Here is a 19,699-nt window from a genome sequence, read left to right as displayed (position 1 = left end):
TATGCAAAATTCATTGTTATTATAATAGTCAGTGTGTTATCTCATATTAAAATAGCTTTTACAAGATGGATCTGGGTCATTCAAAATGGGAACCATTTGGCTGCCAACGTCAGTGTTTTGAATGAGCTTTTATTTTTTTTTTTTGCCAACGTCAGTGTTTTGAATGAGCTTTTATTTTTTTGTTTTAGTACTTCTATTAATGTATTTTTTTTTCAGTCAGTCAATATATATATATATATATATATAATATATATATATATATATATATAGATTTTTATTTTATTTTTTTAATGGAAATATTTTAATCGTTTTAGTTAACAATAACAACACTGATTGGACATCGGATGCATATAAATATTTGCATATTTGCATATAAATGTGTCTTAGCAGTGTGTGGACACAACCACCCTGCAATGATAAAAACCATTAACTACTACTTCTTTTTTTTAATCCCCAGAAAACCTAAACGATTATCAAGCATTGACTTTCTGAGCAATATGACGTCATGCTGCTCAAACGTGCACCTCTTAATAAAAACAAACTGGAGAATTTGTCTTGAATAACTATTTTTATAATTTTTTAACAATTATTTGTATTAATATAAATAAAAAAAAATCTTATTAGTTGACATATTAATAGATAATATATGCACTGTATTAATAAAAAAATATATATATTGTGTTATATTATATTTTTCCCTTTTTCAAGTGATTAAATATCATTCATTAAATTTCAACTGAAATATCCCATAAATGCTAAGGTAGCCTAATAAGATTTATGGAATATGTATTAATATATTTATTTATCAAGTAATAAAGTTTTACAGCAAATGACGATTAGTTGAAAAAGTTAATATTTGAAGCATAAGGCTTGTAAAATTATGCGGTATAAAAAAATCAACCAGTGTGTCTGCGCTTATTAAAATTAATTAATTAAGCTTGCCATGCAATTTATCAACACTGAAACACATTAAATAGCTCAAAAACCCTTCCAAAAAAAAAAAAAATGCACAGAAAGAGCATTCAATCATATTTGGTTCTGTATGTCTGAATGCTGTCTATAAGATCGCACAGACGGCGGACTGCGCTTGTTTTATGGGGACAGTCGTAGGGTGAGACCATCTCCTGCCGGGACAGAGCGCAGTGTATCCCGCCGGCTCTACGGATCTGCTCCTCTGGATTCGGTGCAGAAGTATCCGGTAGATCCCGGTCAGAGGGCTTCGGCAATCCAATACCTTGTTGTTCCTGAGGTGAATCTCGGTGATTCCCAACTCCTCGAGCGCGAGTTTGACCGAGCGCTCGTCGGCGGAGAGCGTCCGTGAGGCGTCGGTCAGGTGCGCAGGTGTGGGAGGAGCAGGTGGGTACGGCTGCGCGTACTCGATCCCCCTCAGCCACGCGCTGGACATGATCTGTGCCAGGGATATACGGTCAGCCGGAACCAGCCTCAACGCGCCCTTAATCACAAACTGACAGGCGTCAGGCACGTACGCAGGAAACGCGTAGGAACCTCTGAGGATGCAGAAGCGCAGTCGTCTCAGACTCGAGCCGTTAAAGGGGAACGTGGCCGTCACCATGAAGTACAGCAGGACGCCCAGAGCCCAAATGTCCACCAGCGGTCCGATGTAACCCTCGTCCCGAAAGAGTTCAGGGGCGGCGTAAGGCGGAGAGCCGCAGAAGGTGGTGAGGATGTCAGTGGGTTTGCATTCAGCACTGAAGCCAAAGTCACCCACTTTGATGCCGTATGTGGTGGTGTAGAAGACATTTTCAGCCTTCAGGTCCCGGTGGATGATGTTGTTGTCATGCTAAAGGTAAAACACATTTTTATAGATATTTGCAGAACATTTTGGCATGCAGTATGTGGATTTTCTATGCATGCAGTACTTGAATGATGCACTACATTTGAGTTTCCATTTCCAGTAGATATACAGCAAATTATCAGCTGTTATATTTAACACGTTTGACTCAAAAGTGAAGATAGATTAGTAGCAATTAAATAATTAATGACCATAAAATGTCAAGTGGTGTAAAATCTATCTATGCAATTTTAAAATGTGATTTAAAATTTGAAAAACTCAATTTGTTGACTTCCTATAAATCAAATCAAATAAAAAATAATTATTGTTTTTATCATTTTTTCTATTATTATTATTATCTAAAATAAATATTAAATATACATAATTATATTATATTAAATAAAATATATAAAAAATATGAAAATGTTTATTATATAAAATATATAAAATATTAAACCAGATTATATATTTTAGAGTGAAATAAAAAATTCAAGTATTATTACAATATAAGTGTTTTACAGTTTAACCGTAGTCACACATAACTGCACTTAGACATATTGTGATTTCTGGTTTACTGCAATTAATCATGCAGCCCCAGAATACAGTACACAGCAGTACACAGACTGCCATAGACTGTGGCTGTATATTACTGTAGTTAAGAAAATTATGTTTAACAAAAATGTTCTTTGTTTTGTTTTTGTTTACTGTTTGAAAACAAAATGTGAAGGTTAAACTCTGAGGCGGTCAACACACTCACCATGTGTTTGACAGCAGACAGTATCTGAGAGAAGACCAGTTTACTCTCCAGATCAGACAGGCGTCCTCTGGTGGCGATCCTGGAGAACAGCTCTCCTCCAGGCGCGTACTCCATCACCAGATGAAGCCTGCGAAACGTCTCCACCACCTCATACAGACGCACGATGTTGGGGTGGGACAGTCTCTCCATGCAGCGTATCTCAGACGAGAACAACCTCTGCGAGCGCTTGTCCAGACGCAACTTATCCAGGATCTTAACAGCTACCCTTTCTGAGAGAGAAGGGTGAAAGAGAAAAAGGAGAGTAAATGCACAGCCAATATCACATGGGTCAGTTATAGTAAGGCAGATTGTTTAAAATTGTTTTGCATGTGCCAAATTCCTGTGTGTGGTCAGGCATATTTCATACATTCTTGATTTTACGACTATAAGAATGTTATCTGGAGTAAACCAATGTTATTGTAGTTAACTAAATTTAAATCTAACATTAAAACCATTTAAAAAAAAATGTTACATGAAATAAACTTTTTTTTTTTTTCAGGTAGTTGCCAAGGCAACATTTCTTATTTCATTTTAGCTTAATGTGGTGTACTAATATAATTAAAACTAAAACTGAAATAAAACTAATAAAAACTATATGGAGAAAAAAAAAATGAAAAATGACAAAAACACAACAAAATTACTAACATTTTAACTAAAATGGAAATGAAAACAAAATATAAAAACTTTCAATCATTGTTAAAAAATAATAAAATAATATATATATATATATATATAATATATATATTATATATATATATATAATGTGATGTTCATAAAAAAATTTGAAATAAATAAAAAATAAAAATAGCTCCACAAAATATATAATATAATATATATAAATAATATAATATAATATAATATAATATAATATAATATAATATAATATAATATAATATAATATAATATAATTAGGAAACTTTTAACGCATTCATCATAGAAGAGGTGTATTGCATAGAATAGTTTTTTAATTTTTTTTTTTTAATGAATAGATTTGGGCACAAAAATGAGAATTGAGCACTGACACAAATGCACTTCTGAAAAAAAAAATATTAATAAAAAAATGAAATGATTTGATCAAACTTTTACCTTCTACTCTATTTTGTTTCTGGGAAAGGTAACATTTATATGGTGACAGGACGGGTTATACAGGACATTAAGGTGGGTCTCCAAGGGGGGTTACAGAAACGAACACATCCCGATGAAGATTAACTATAATCTTCTGGATTAACCCAGATTTGTCTATGATGTGATGAACACATGTTCAATTACCATTCACAATAAAAGAAAATCTGAAGGGAGGTTGAGGTATTTTGCACTGAATACAGCAACACTCTGTGTCTCTCACCATTGGTCAGGTCATGAATGCCGAGTTTGACCTGAGAGAAGTTTCCATTGCCAATTTCCCCACGAAGCTCGTAAAAGCCGATCCGTTTGCCGAAGGTGAGATCATTGACAAGCTTCTCCTTGTGGCCGAGGTCATAGACGGCTCTCGCGAAGGGCGTCTGCTTCACGCTGACCTCTGGATTCACAGCTGCAGGTTTTCTGTCCAGTGCTTGACTGCTCGTCTTCTCCTCCTTGGATTTATCGACCTCCATCCAGGCCGGCTGAGGCACGAGCTCTTTGTGGTGAGAAACCTGCCCTGTAGAAAAAAACAGATCTCATTAATATCTCAGTGGTTCCTCATAGAAAGCAATGAGGTTAAATAGTCTCCTTCTTCTTTAGATGTTTCTCCCGAGAAAAAGACCCCAGTAGTCTCACCTCATGTGTCTCCTTTAGAGTTTCTGAAGAGATCTCAGTGTCTCAAACTGTGCTCAGACCCTTTGTGTTTCATTTTTATTTTAGATTTTCCGTTTCTCAATTATGTTTCATTTACCTAAGCTTTGTCTCTATGTTTCTCATAAAATTCCTTGTGAGAAATAAAAACAGACAGAAATGAGTCAACAACTGTCATACAGTTCTTGGGAGAACTATATAAGAAACGTTTGAGTTCATATTAAGATCCAAGCACGGTTTGAGATATTTTTGAGATCTCTCCTGAGATTACTCTGGTCTTTTTCCCATAAGAAACACCTGAGATAAAGTAAAAGTCCCCATTTGATCTCATAATTGTTGTCTAGGTGGGAAAAAATCCGGATATTAAAGAGATCTAATGTGAGATTTTCTTGCCTATGGGAAGATCTCAGATATTTCTCATTTAATGCTTCCTTGTCCAAATAATCAGAGTTATTCTATTCACATTTACAAAGTGTCTAAATTGTCTTTTTCATGTCTTTTAATCTTATATCTACTAAGGAATCTTAAAAGAACATCTAAGAACTCCACAGTTTCCTGAGCTACAAAAGAGCAACATACGAACAACCTTTTTAACATTTTCTTCTTTGTCCTAAAACTCAAATAAGACCATTCAGGACATAAAATTGTTTTTTGAAACTCACAGTCAAGAGTTATATAGTTCTATGGAGAACTACATTAGAATCATTTGAGTTCATATTGAGATGTTTTTGAGATCTCTTCTGAATCTTGTAAGTAGATTACTAAGAGAAAGACCTGCAATGAAGGCGCTTGAGCAAAAGTGTCCATTTAATCTCATAATTGCTCATAATACATGGGGAGCTTATGGGAAGATCAAACATTTCTCAACAAACGCTTATAGTCCAAATAATTTGAGTGATGATATACACATGTACATGAATTGAAACTGTCATTTTGATGTTTTTTTTTTAGTTATTTCTGCTAATGCATCTCAGGAGAACATCTGAGAACATAAAGTATCATGTGTTATGAAAGAGCAACATCTGAGCATTAATTGTCCTCTTTGTCCAGATATGGAAAGCCTGTCTCAACTAAACTCATGAACTCAAGCATTTCTCAAATGCTTTCTAGTCCAAACTATCTGGGATATGCACATTTCTAAAGACCGAAACTGTGTCTTCATGCCTTTTCATTCTTATTTCTACTTAGGAGAACATCTGAGATCTTCTTAATGTTTCCTGAGCTATTAAGGAGCAACATATGAGCAATAACATTGTCCTCTTTGTCCTAAAAACTCAAATAAGATCATTCAATATATTAAATTGTGTATTAAACTCACACAGAACCTGTCCTTTCACCTGTCTTTAGTGGTAAAGTGCCGTTCGTCATAAATAAAAACATCCTCTACGTCTTCTGGTTTCTCCTCACAGTCTCAGATATGTCCAGTAGTATCTGAATGATTCCTCAGTTTTCCCAGATCTGCCCATTTACAGTTCCTGGTTGCCTAAAGCCCTTAAGATCCAGTCTTGTTCCATCCAGTGAAGACCAGTCTTATTGAATCAGGTGAGTATTATTTATTAAAGTTCATCTCAATCTTCCATCGAAACACACGCGGTCTGCTTGCTCCGGTCACACAGAGTGCCGCTGTCTCTCTCTGCACTGATGGTTCACGTGTGTGTAATCCTGTCTCACACACTCACCTACAGACAGGTGACTCAGCACTGACCCCTCCTGCCGCCGGATTACAGCGTCCAGCTGTCTTGTCACTCGCTCCACGTGCAAGCGGATTTTAGGTTTCTGTGTCTTGCTCTAATTTTGTGTTGGTATGTGGTTGCTAGGGTGTTGCTATGCAGTCACTGAGTGTTAAGTGGTTGATCGAGTGTTCTAAGTTCCTTCAAGGTGGTTGCCATGGTTTTATGCATCGTTTTCAATGGTGTTTTGAGTGGCAGCTTACATTGTTAGGTGTTTTGTTGTGCAGTGTTTGTTTTGTGTTCTAAGTGGTTGCTAGAGTGTTCTAAGTTGTTAAGGTGGTTGCCGTGGTTTTCTGCATGGTTGCTATGGTGTTTTGAGTGGCTGCCTACATTGTTAGGTGGTTGCTAGGGTGTTGCTATGCAGTTACTGTGTGATCTAAGTGGTTGCTAGAGTGTTCTAAGTTGTCAAGGTGGTTGCCATGATTTTCTGTATGGTTGCTATGGTGTTTTGAGTGGCTGCCTACATTGTTAGGTGGTTGCTAGGGTGTTGCTATGCAGTTACTGTGTGATCTAAGTGGTTGCTAGAGTGTTCTAAGTTGTTAAGGTGGTTGCCGTGGTTTTCTTTATGGTTGCTATGGTGTTTTGAGTGGTTGCTACAACATTGTTAGGTGGTTGCTATGCAGTTACTGAGTGTTCTAAGTGGCTGCTAAAGTTGTGTCAGTGTGGTTGCTATGGATTTCTGCATGGTTGCTAATGTGTGCTATAACTAGGTGGTTGCTAGGGCGTTTCTGTGCAGTTGATAGTGTGTTCTAAGTTGTTTGTAGATGTATCCTGTGGCTTTCTGTATGGTTGCTGGGGTGAAAAAACACCACTAGTAGATTATTATTTGAATCTGTTTGTCCAGTATTCTTCTTGCACACATGCAATGAGTAGTGTATAGGTTAGTTGGATGTTATGGCATAAATGTGAACTAATTATGAATGAGTTTTTTAGAGGTTACTTGTTATATGTGGTATAATTTGGCGTATTTATACAAGAGTTTTTTGTGTGATGGTTGTTCCCCACCAGGAACAGACGTCTGGCATCAGAGGGAACTGGGCGAGTCTGTCTGTCTGTCTGTCTGTCTGTCTGTCTGATGTCTGTCTGTCTGTCTGTCTGTCTGTCTGTCTGTCTGTCTGTCTGACTGTCTGTCTGTCTGATGTCTATCTGTCTGTCTGTCTTTCTGTCTGTCTGTCTGACTGATGTCTGTCTGTCTGTCTGTCTGTCTGTCTGTCTGTCTGACTGATGTCTGTCTGTCTGTCTGTCTGTCTGTCTGTCTGTCTGTCTGACTGATGTCTGTCTGTCTGTCTGTCTGTCTGACTGGCTGATGTCTGTCTGTCTGTCTGTCTGTCTGTCTGTCTGTCTGACTGTCTGACTGTCTGATGTCTGTCTGACTCTGTATGATGTGATGTCTGGTCTGTCTGGGTCTCTGAGTCTGTCACTGAGTCTGTCTGTCTGTCTGATGTCTGTCTGTCTGTCTGTCTGTCTGTCTGTTCTGACTGACTGGATGTCTGTCTGTCTGTCTGTCTGTCTGTCTGATGGTCTGTCTGTCTGTCTGTCTGTCTGTCTGATGTCGTGTCGGCTGTCTGTCTGTCTGTCTGTCTGTCTGTCTCTCTGTCTCTGATGGTCTGTCTGTCTTGTCTGTCTGTCTGTCTGTCTGTCTGTCTGTCGTCTGTCTGACTGTCTGTCTGTCTGTCTGATGTCTATCTGTCTGTCTGTCTGTCTGTCTGTCTCTCTGTCTGTCTGTCTCTCTGTCTCTCTGTCTGATGTCTGTCTGTCTGTCTGTCTGTATGTCTGTCTGATGTCTGTCTGTCTGTCTGTCTGTCTGTCTGTCTGTCTGTCTCTCTGTCTCTCTGTCTGATGTCTGTCTGTCTGTCTGTCTCTCTGTCTGATGTCTATCTGTCTGTCTGTCTGTCTGTCTGTCTGTCTCTCTGTCTGTCTGTCTGTCTGTCCGTCTGTCTCGGTGTCTGTCTGTCTGTCTCTCTGTCTGTCTGTATGTCTGTCGTCTGTCTGTATGGGTCTGTCTGTCTGTCTGTCTGTCTGTCTGTCTGTCACTGTCTCTCTGTCTGATGTCTGTCTGTGATCTGTCTGTCTGTCTGTCTGTTGATGTCTGTCTGTAACTGTCTGTCTGTCTGTCTGTCTGTCTGTCTGTCTGACTGTCTGACTGTCTGATGTCTGTCTGACTGTCTGATGTCTGTCTGTCTGTCTGTCTGTCTGTCTGTCTGTCTGTCTGTCTGTCTGATGTCTGTCTGTCTGTCTGTCTGTCTGTCTGTCTGTCTGTCTGACTGATGTCTGTCTGTCTGTCTGTCTGACTGGCTGATGTCTGTCTGTCTGTCTGTCTGTCTGTCTGTCTGTCTGTCTGTATGTCTGTCTGTCTGTCATGTCTGTCTGTCTGTCTGTACTGTCTCTCTGATGTGTCTGTCTGTCTGTCTGTCTGTCTGTCTGTCTGTCTGTCTGTCTGTCTGTCTCTCTGTCTGTCTGTCTCTCTGTCTCTCTGTCTGATGTCTGTCTGTCTGTCTGTCTGTCTGTATGTCTGTCTGATGTCTGTCTGTCTGTCTGTCTGTCTGTCTGTCTGTCTGTCTTTGTCTGTCTTTGTCTGTCTCGTCTGTCTGGTCTGTCTGTCTGTTTGTCTGACTGTCTGGTCTGTCAGTCTGTCTGTCTGTCTGTCTGTCTTTGTGTGTGTGGTCTGTCTGTTGTCTGTCTGTCTGTCTGTCGTCTGTCTGTCTGTCTGTCTGTCTGATGTCTGTCTGTCTGTCTGTCTGTCTGTCTGTCTGTCTCTCTGTCTGTCTGTCTCTCTGTCTCTCTGTCTGATGTCTGTCTGTCTGTCTGTCTGTCTGTCTGTCTGTCTGTCTGTTCTGATCCACTGCAGTTCATTCTGCCTACAGAGGTGGAGTCACGGCTATGTGTCTATGTTTACGTTTGTTAGAGTTTAATAATTCTAGTTACAATAATAGTTTTATGTACATATATATTGCATTATATTATATAGGATATTAAAGGACAATTGGATAAGAGCATGTTTTTATAATGAACAAAATTTATTTGTTTTTATTTATTTTTTAGATTATTCATAAACAACAGTGGTGATGACAGCAGTAAACAACAAAATATTCAAAATATCAAAATATATGCATAATAATCATTTAAAATTATATGTATATATTAAATATATATATTATAATATTTATATTGTATACTATCTAATATAATATATAGTATATATATATAGTACTCATATATATATATATATATACATATATATATCGATATATTATACTCAACATTGCACCCGGCAATATATATTGCACCCGCAATTGAAATAACGGTGAGATTTCAACATCAACATAAAAAATCCATCGAATCAACATTACACTACGATTGATTATATATCACTGCTGTTGAATCAATAAATGTTGGTAAAATTGTTGAATCAACGTTATACTATGATGTTGTTTCTACATCACTGCTGTTAAATTAATTTTTTATTTAAATTAAAAAAAATATATTTGGTTGTTTATATCTCTATATATCTTTTGTTTTTGTTGAAACACTGAAAATACAACTGAAATGTCAGCATAAAATAATGTTGCCATCTGATGTACCAAAGAAGAATCAGAAAAAGATTAAAAATATGTGTGTGTGTGTGTGTGTGTGTGTGTGTGTGTGTGTGTGTGTGTGTGTGTGTGTGTGTGTGTGTCTGTGTGTATTGCCAATTACAAGTCCACTGAGGCAAAAGCACAGTATCATGTATTGGATTATAATAAAAAAAGAATTAGCTCCTTAATTTATATAATATTTTATCAATAAAATCATAAAATTAACTACTGTAGACCTGGGTCTTAGCGAAAACAATAACTTAATGTTTTGTGACATAACGTCATGTGAGATTTCAAAATACAAAAAAACTTTTGAAAAGTCTAGAAACTTTAGTTCTTCTGAAGTCAGTCCAATCCCTTTTATTTAGCACTTTAGTTGATTTAATTCTGCAGAACTTTACTTTTGATAAACTCTCTGGTTTAAATGTCAGTTCTCTCTTCTGCGCCTGTGAGAGAAATCCATTGCTATGGCTATTGTTGAAGCAGTGCTCTTTCATGAGGTCTGGAGAAATGGAGAGCTTCATTCATCTCTGCTTTTCTCTTTGAAACCTTCCCTCAATTCATATGCTTCATGTGGAGGAGGGTCTCGGATCTCTTTGAATGCATTATCATGGAAAATAGCAGCTTTTGAGACCAAACCAGCTCATTCCTTAATCACATATACTGTCGCATGTGTCTAAAACTTCTCTTCCATATCAAATGGATGAAAACAGTATGCTAGTGGAAAGCTAATCATGACTGATTGGTTGTGATTTAGGAGATTCTTTGACTAGATTAGTGGATTAATCAGCGGCGGTATTGCAGTAATCAGTTGGCATTGGTCTTTGTAGTGCGAGGTGTAACCTATTTAGTGATTATAATGATTGAGGTGAAAATGGCTCAAGAGGAGGAAACATCAGAGCGGAGAAACACACCCAATACACACAGAGTAATGCAATGTAGGAAATACAACATCAACTATATAATATAATAATATATATAATAACTAGATCCGAGACTGAAATGAGTAAATTTTCATAGGAAAATGACCAGTTGATGGATTCACAAATGTGTTCAATTAACATTTTAATAGATAGATAGATAGATAGATAGATAGATAGATAGATAGATAGATAGATAGATAGATATACAGTATACAGCCTACATAAATCTATAATCCCAAATAAATAATTCAAAGGTTATAATAAATTGAGTTCATGCAAACTACTTTTTACATTGAGATTTTTATTTTATTTTATTTTATTTTATTTTATTTTATTTTATTTTTATTTTTTTGAGGTAGTGGATTTTTCATTTTTATTTATTTGATTTGATTTGATTTTTTTTTTTGAGCTATATTTAAATTATGTATTATATCTAAATATTTTATGTTATTATAAATAATACAGTTGTAATTATAATTAATTATTTAATAAAATTATATATTTATGTAGATATTATACATGATGTATTTATATAAAATAAAGAGAAAGGGATAGATAGATATTATATATTTTAAATATATAATTACAATTGGAAATTAATTATATATGTATATATGTTTATGTATTTACAATTGTATATTTATTTGTAAATTATACATTATGTATTTTTATATAATAAATATTTTCATTTTAGATAGATAGACAAGTAGATCTAACCACCATTAACACAGATAGACACCAAAAAGACTTTTTCTGTTGTTTTCCATAACTCGCAATAATACTTGGGACTTTAATAAACTTTTAATCTTTAATAAACATGAAAATATTCAGAATAAAGAGAAAAGTCAGTCTTACACTTTCAAACAGACGCACCATTTGTCCTGATGTAGAATAAACACAAAGGCTGCTCTCGACGGGGGGCAGGGGGCAGGGGCCCGTTTACTTGCTTTGAGCCTGTTTTGTTTTAAGTGGAGGTGCTAAACACCTTCCCCCTGAGATAAAAGTTGATTAATACCTTTAAATGAGGGCCGCTTAGTGGCTCAAAGTACCTTAAGTACTTAATTAGTGAAAGGAAGGGGTCTGACAGCACACATGACGTAGCTGAAGAGGTGTGGAAGAGATGCTCTTTGATCTGCTGGCCTCCTAACAGCATATGGAAATTTGATTAGTTCTCTCCCACTCACTTAACACGCTCAGCAGCTTTTAACCCATGCAGGTATAAATATCCCCGAGGAGCAGGACTGAAGGCACAGACCTGACGGGGTGTGTGTGTGAGGAACATTACTATGGATTTACTGCCGCTGCTTGTGTTTCTTCTGCTCTGTGCCGTCCATCAGACCTGTGAGTGTTGGCCATGTTTATCTTTTTATCAGATGTTTTGTAATACAAGAACATCTTAATTTAATGGAGCATGTGACTACAGTATGATCTGTTTTTAAATGTAATATATATATGAATGTAATCTGTCATGTGATTGATACAATATGGCGCTTTTGAAATGTAAACTGTTAAAATGTTAAAATGGCATGTATGGCAATTTGATAAGATACTGTATGCATGGTATTTAAAGACCAGGTTTTTGGACATTTTTGTAGTACCTTTTTGATACAATATGGTAAATATCACCATCATACATTTCATGTACCATGGTACTGCCACAGTAATTTATGACAGATAAGGTACCATGTTTTATTTATTTTTGTTTATTTATTTAATTTTGGAATCATACTATTAAAGCTTTAATAATTTTTTGAATTAGTATTTATTTTTATATTTCCTAACTAAAGTTTTGTTGTGTTTTTGTCATTTGTTTATATATATGCATACTGTATGTCTTTATAGTTTTCATTCGTTTTATTCCAGTTTTAGTTATTTCAGATTAAACTAAACAAAAATAATATTTTGCATTAGTTCTTATTTTATATTCTCATATTTATTTTATTTATAATTTGAGTTAAAGTTTTAGTAGTTTTGTTTTGTTTTGTTTTTATTAATTTTTAAAAAACATGTCTATGTTATTTTTATTATTTCATTTTAAGTTTTAGTAATTAAACTTAATTAAAATTATATTTTGAATTAGTTTTTATTTGTCATTTTTATTAGTTTTTTTTAAATAGCCTTCATGTTTTTATTCATTTTTTATTTCAGTTTTAATTTTAGTTATTTTAGTAAATAAACTAGAAAAAAATTTGAAATCTTGCCTTGACCGATAGCTGAAATAAAATAAGCATAAAACAATTAGTTTTCTTTATATTTAATTTTATTTTAGTTAATATTTATTGTATTTCAAGTTTTTATTATTGTTTTATACATTTCATTGATGTAAATTATGCTTTTCCCCAATCTTGGTTCAATTTTGAACTAATATCACTTTATTTGCATATTTGTGTCATTTAGTCACGGCTGTTTTAGGTAAAAACACAGAGTCCAGAAACTTGTTCACAGAGAGAGCCTGCTGCAGACGCCAGAGTCACATCATCTACATTGGCAAAGGTTTGGTTTAGTTATTTTATATAAATACAAATAAAAACATTTTAAAATGCTGGATGAAATGCAATAGAAATAGGCAGTTTTTATGTTATCAAATCTTGCTGTTTTGAGTAGTTCAGAGCAATCGTTTGTTTTTATGACTATCAGTCACTTAATTTCTTTTATGTAACAGATATTTCTGGCAGTCCTGTGAATGTTGATGTGGGTGTGTGCAGAACACATTGTGGCCAATCAGCACCTTCTGCGTCATTGGAGGCGGGGTTAATGACCTCTAAATATTCCTCAGTGCTTGATTTCCTGCGACACAAAAAGGTACATCAGTTCTAGCCTACTGCTTACCACGAGATGGCGACATTTCTTGAAATAAAAGCAAGCATGCAAAAAAAAAAAAACTATATATATATATATATATATTTTTAAGTGCATTAGATTCAACAATTAAAAATAAGTGGAATATTTTTTTAACTTTACTCCAGTACATATAAATATTCACATTCACATTAATTCATTTAGTTAATTTATCATTTAATTAAATAATATAAAAATAATTTTATAAATTAATTGTCAATACATAAAATATGCATTATATATTTATATAAATTCTAGATTTATAATTTCAATTTTAGTAGTTTTTTTTATTATTAATCTTTTTATATCATATATATATATATGCACACACACACATACACACACACACACACACATAATGTTTCTTAAATAAGTCTCTTCTGCTCATCAAAGCTGCATTTATTTGATAAATACAGAAAAAAACAGTAATCTTCCAAAATGTTATTACAATATAAAATAATGGTTTCTATTTTAATATCATTTAAAATATAATTTATTTCTGTGATGCAAAGCTGAATTTCCATCAGCCATTACTTCAGTCTAAAGTGTCACATGATCCTTCAGAAATCATTGTAATACGCTGATTTATTATGAGAATTATCAATGTTGGCAACAGTTGTGCTGCTAAATATTTTTTTGGAAACTGCAATACTTTTTTCAAGATTCTTTGATGAATAAAAAGTTAAAAAGAACAGCATTTATTCAAAATATAAATCTTTGCAACCACTTCTTATCAATTTAGTGTATACTGTTAGAAAACATTTCTATTTTTTAAAAAAATGCTCTTATTTTTAACTTTTTTTATTCATCAAAGATTCCTGAAAAAATATAAATATATATATATAATTGTATCATTGTAGACGAGGCATTTGCATCCATCCTCGTCCTCTGGAGCTGCAGCGCCTGGTTCCCCGTCCTGTGGACTGAGCTCCACCTGTGAGCCGGCCGGGGTGCGTGTGGACCGCGTGATGCTGTATGAAGGTCTGCGGGAGGTCGAGATCATCGAGGACTGTCACTGCGAAGCCAAAATGAGCCGGTGTGTCCGAGCACCATCTCTCAAAACATACTTCTCTGAGACTCCGTACGAAAGCGTCATAGATGCAGGCAAATGTGTCGGCTCGAAAGGGGCACCAGGTAAGAGAAAACAAAATAAAAGTCCCTCGATAAACAGTGTGCACTAGAATATATCCCTTATAATCAATCCTGTTGGTCACAGGAAAGAAACTAGTAGCTTAAGTAGGAAATACCTACAATATGCCTCTAAATGTTAAATGCATATTCCTCTAATAATGACACTTATCATCATTTTCTTAATCTGTTTTACCTACAGAGGGATTTTCATGCGTACCGACCAAGTTTGATTCCACCTTCATTGAAACTCCAAACAAAGTGGAGTTGATCCAAACAGTGGCTCAATGCAAACTAATGGAGGGATGTTACCGAATCCCGTATGTAGAGTATCACTACGAGATCACGTACAACGATGACGGAGTCAAAGTAGAAAGTCTGAGGGTGAGTTAAACAATTGCAGTTGCATGAATTGCATAAACTGAGTTTCAACTGTGAGAGAATGAAAATAAACTTTTTTTTCCCTTTTTTTTTTTTTGCACAATTCCCAGGATTTTTAACCAATTTCTAATTGTGTTTCATTTGTTTTATAGATTTTTAACAGTTTGTTCTAAATGATATATTCCATCTCTGTCTGATTTGGTTGCTTTAGCCATCAAATGTAAATCTGTCTCAGTAGTTGAATCTAAAAAACTAGCATCATTTATAAACGGTTGAAAGTAGCATTTTAGATATTAGGTATAAATTAAATTTAAGAAATCATTTTATATTACAGTGGTCTCACTGGATTAGTTAAAATTCTAGATTGGGAGTATGGAAAGGTTAATAAGAGCCTCTGACAAGACAAACCAATAACTAGTCTTTACTGAAACTAAATTCAATCATCCAGTGCTAAAGGATCTCACACCAGTCAATGCTGCTAGTCAGAAAGGAAACGAGTCATTGCTTTCTTCATTTGTTAGATCTAATTATCCATTTCCCCCTCCAGACATTTCCAGTTCACATTTCCGTGACTGGACAGCATTGAACTCAAGTGTGAATATGCATGAAAACCTTACACACTTAACGACTACTTAGTGCTTGAAAATCCATTAGCAGATTACACACAAAACAAGAGTGCATGTCCTAAAATTTCATAAGAAGTGATGCTTTCAATAACAATAGATGCTTTGATTTAATGCAAAAACATCATTTTAATATTATTTCTGAGGCAAAATGCCATGAAAAAGTGACAAAATGTCCCAAATATAAAAAATTCTGAGGCAAAAATGTGTTTGATGTGTTTCTTATATTCTTTTCTTGACCTATGAAGTTTAGTGTGGCTTTAAAGTATTTGACATGCTTATAGGGTTATATTTCCAAAAAAGGTAAAAAATGACCCTGAAAATCAGTTTTCAATTCATATGGAGTGTTAGTTCATTTCTAAAACAGATACTAATCCATTTAATCATGTAAAATCTTCACATTTTGAAGTTTAATGCTGATCTCGTGTGCTTATTGAACACATCTGTGCCAGATGTTCTCCGTCTGACGCCGCACTCGTAAAAGGTGCGAGGAGGCCACAAATGGTCCCTGCAGGTGCCAAATCAAAGCACTTATCATGTTAAGAGGCCGTCCTGCTTTAACAGCAGGTGGTGAACTGATGGCTTCTCTCTCTTGTGTTGCTAATGTTCTTACAGGAAATAGATGTTGGCAGATGTTTGGGAAGCTGCACCTCAGGGAGCCGCTGTCTTCTCAGGTACACGCCGCACTTCTGACTTTACACACAGCTAAGCAAACACACAATCACACACACACACCCTTTACAGTGTGCACTAAAACTCAACACTGTTTGCTTTGACACTTCGGTCCGTCTTTAACCCAAAGCAGAAATACAACAGTTCATTTTATATGTGATTTTCATTGTTTTCTAATGTATATTTACAAATGTTCAGGGTAGTTTTTTTGTTTTTTTTTGGTTATATGATGAAAAAAAATAAAGTTATAACACCAACATGTCATCTTTCTGCCGCCCTTGTGTCAGTATTTTGTTGGAGCACTTTTTTTTTAACTTTGCAGAACTGCTGCAATTCAGTTCAATTTGATGCTGAATGTTTGTAGTCACAGATTTTCAGTGGGGTTTAAGTCTGGGCTCTGACGAGGCCATGCAAGGACATTCAGCTTTTTCTCCTTCAACCATTGTGTGCTTTGGGTCATTTTCATGTTGGAAGGTAAACTTTCTTTCCATTGATATCATTCTGGCAGAGAGCAGCAGACTTTTCTCAAGAATTAGACAGAACCCATCCACTTTTGATTCTATCCTGACAAGTGCTCCAGAGAAACACCCCAGAACAGGACATCACCACCTCCATGCTTTACTGGAGGAATGCTGTTATTTGGATGGTGAGCTGTGTTGGATTTCAACCAGACGTATCGTTTGGTGTCAAGGCCAGATAATTCAATTTTAGTCTCCTCTGCCTCAGAATCTTCAATATGTGTTTTTGGAAAAGCTCAGTCATGACTGCATGTGGCCTTTCTTGAGGAGTGCCTTTTTGTTCTTGCAACCCTCCCATACAAGCCACATTTGTGGAGAATTTGTGATATTGCTGTTACATGCACACAATAACCACTCACTGCTTCAGAGTTCGGAGCTCTTGGTCTCCTCTCTGACCAGTTTCCTCCTGCTCTTTCATCCAGTTTGGAGTGATGTCCTGATCCAGGGAGGGTCTGTGGTCTACCAAATACCTTCAACTTCTTAATAATAGACTTCCCATGCTTCTAGGCATTGATGTTGCCTTTGAATTGTTTTTTTTATCCATCTCCTGACTTGTGCCTGTCCACAATTTTATCCCAGAGATCTTTTGATGGTCCCTTGCCACTCACAGTTAATAGTTTGCTTCAGTTGCAGGACTGAAATGCTCCAGGAAATCTCTTTTCATGCTGAGCTAATCAGAATGAGCGCAGCTGATCACAGTTGAGAGTCAAATGGCTTTGTGTGCCATTGAGAAGGTGAACAGCTACACCTGAAGTCATTTTAAGGAGGGGGGGTGAACCTTTTTCCAACTCAGTGATTCTGTTTTTCTGACATGTTGGTGTTATATCCTTCACTTGGATGTTATAAGTTGTTATTATATATAACATACATATATATGTATATATATCATAAGAACTTATAACAGTCAAATGAAGTCAATATATATACACACACACACCGTATATCTTTAGTACCCTATAGTTTTTCAGACTTATAACATGATTATAACAGTCTGACAGTAGTTAGATAGAAAGGTGTTATACTGTAAATAAAATCAGTCAATGAATAAAGTATAAAAATACAAATAAAAAGTATATATAAAGTAAAATAAAAAGTATTTGGAAATAATTAACTTTTATTTTTTTAATGTTTATGTCTTTTATGTTCACAAAGGCTTTATCTTTGTTAAAATTTTATTTGTTCAAAAATACAGTACATAAAAATTAAAAACAGCAGTTTTGTGAAATATTATTACAATTGAATTGTTTTCTATTGTAATATACTGTAAAATGTCATTTATTTCTGTGATCAAAGCTGTATTTTCAGCATCATTACTCCAGTCTCCAGTGTCACATGATCTTCAGAAATCATTCTAATATTTACAATAAATTACATTTTAAAAAATATTCAAATAGAAAACAGTTATTTTAAATTGTAATAATATTTCACAATATTACTGTTTTACTGTATTTGAATGCGGCCTTGGTGATCAGAAGAGACAAAAAAAACATTTTAAAAAATTAAACTTTTGAAGACTTCTTTCAAATATAATAAATTATTCCAATCTTTTGACCTGTAGAGTATATAAAAGTATAAATGTATCAGATCTATAGATATGTAACTTGTAGAATCATGTTGTTTGTCCTAAATGAAAGTTTTACTCAAACTCACCAAATAAGCTTTCTATTAACATTAACCATTTTAAACAGCTTTTGTAAATGTAAAAGAACAAATGTAAAAATAGACACAATATGTTCTAGGCTTAGTAAGAAATAATGCTATTGCTCATTATTAAGTGTGATACTTGGATGGTGAACATGCTGGTAAATTTTAAAAATAACAGATCTAGTTAATAAGTTTCATAGTGAGATATCGGAAACTGCAAAAATATCTATATCTATATTGCAAGTCATTTGATGTTATAGCTATATGACACTATATATCATTTAACATCACTTTAAACAGATTTTCTAATATTACTCATTTTTAGGGTTTAAACATTTTTTTTTACACTTTTTTTAAAGTTGAAAAGTTATTTAGTGCACCTTTAGACCTTTGCCATTGATGATTTGTGTGCATTTTATTGGATGTTGACTAACACACTCGTGTGTTTCTGCAGGAGCGCGTCTGATCTCGGTGAATGTCTGCTGTGGGCTGAAGGACAGGGCAATGCTTGTGTTCCTCAAGACTACGAGAGCCACACTTTCCTCAGTCAACAAGGCCAAATCCGCACAGTTCTGGCCATCACTTCCTGTCTATGCCAGTCTTAAACACGGCGTCCTCTACTGGACGACTTCAGCAACTACAGTGGGACTTGATGAAGTTTCCCTTATGGATCATTTGCACGGCTGTAATGTCAGGTTTGGGGATGTGCATTAATGGACGGCAGTTTAAAGGCATGATGCAATGATGCCATTTCTGATATTTCTGTAATATATGTAAATTATGTAAAAAGTATTTTGTAAATAAAATCTATGTCAGAAAGTGAAGAAACCACCATCTTTGGATTACATGACAATCTGCACAGAGCAACTAAAGAAAGTAACACATGCAAATCATGTCTCAGTTTTAAATCATGTTACATATCAATCAATAATTAAAGCTTTAGCAGAAAATGACAAAGAAGTGTCGCATATGCAAAATAGCCTATTGTTTTCCAAAATAGATCATTAAAGAGAGACAATTAAAAGTTAATGCAAACTGCAATAAAAAGGCAATCCAATTTTGCAAATGTGGATAAGACAATTTCTGGACTTATTTGGGAATCATAACTATGAAACATAAAATTCATAATTTATACACAAAATTATAAAAAAGCATATAAGAAACAACCTGTACACAAAATTTGCAATCCCAAATAAAAAAATATAACATTAGAAATATATAAACTTGTGCATTAACATTTGCATATTTAAAGAGATAAAATTATAAGAACTACTTTCTTACATTTTTTGGAAAATATTACATACAA

At 34.9% G+C, this 19,699-nt stretch overlaps 2 protein-coding genes across 3 annotated transcripts; one reads left to right on the top strand and one right to left on the bottom strand.

Annotated features, from left to right (window-relative positions):
* Positions 1–324: 324 nt before the first annotated feature.
* On the bottom strand, positions 325–5,787 carry LOC109107910 (serine/threonine-protein kinase NIM1). 2 transcript variants are annotated; one of them, XM_042712584.1, is made up of 4 exons: positions 5,699–5,787; positions 3,934–4,227; positions 2,550–2,818; positions 325–1,801 (listed from the first exon to the last, which is right to left on the bottom strand). In XM_042712584.1, the coding sequence occupies exons 1-4, from the start codon at positions 5,739–5,741 to the stop codon at positions 1,058–1,060; spliced, it is 1,350 nt and encodes a 449-aa protein (XP_042568518.1). In that variant the 5' UTR covers positions 5,742–5,787; the 3' UTR covers positions 325–1,057. The 2 variants fall into 2 exon arrangements, with proteins under 2 accessions (XP_042568518.1, XP_018976624.2); XM_019121079.2 differs by having other exon boundaries at positions 5,680–5,763.
* Positions 5,353–19,296, top strand: pnhd (pinhead). The gene is made up of 8 exons (XM_019125404.2): positions 5,353–5,903; positions 11,806–11,930; positions 12,987–13,082; positions 13,252–13,391; positions 14,288–14,561; positions 14,758–14,939; positions 16,175–16,233; positions 18,848–19,296. Exons 2-8 carry the CDS (start codon positions 11,876–11,878, stop codon positions 18,996–18,998), a joined length of 957 nt encoding a protein of 318 aa, XP_018980949.1. The 5' UTR covers positions 5,353–5,903; positions 11,806–11,875; the 3' UTR covers positions 18,999–19,296.
* Positions 19,297–19,699: the final 403 nt, after the last annotated feature.

Source organism: Cyprinus carpio, chromosome A2, assembly GCF_018340385.1.
Source record: "Cyprinus carpio isolate SPL01 chromosome A2, ASM1834038v1, whole genome shotgun sequence".
NCBI classification, from domain to species: domain Eukaryota; kingdom Metazoa; phylum Chordata; class Actinopteri; order Cypriniformes; family Cyprinidae; genus Cyprinus; species Cyprinus carpio.
The sequence above is the reverse complement of the archived record's forward strand: the minus strand, read 5'-3'. Positions and strand labels throughout refer to the sequence as shown.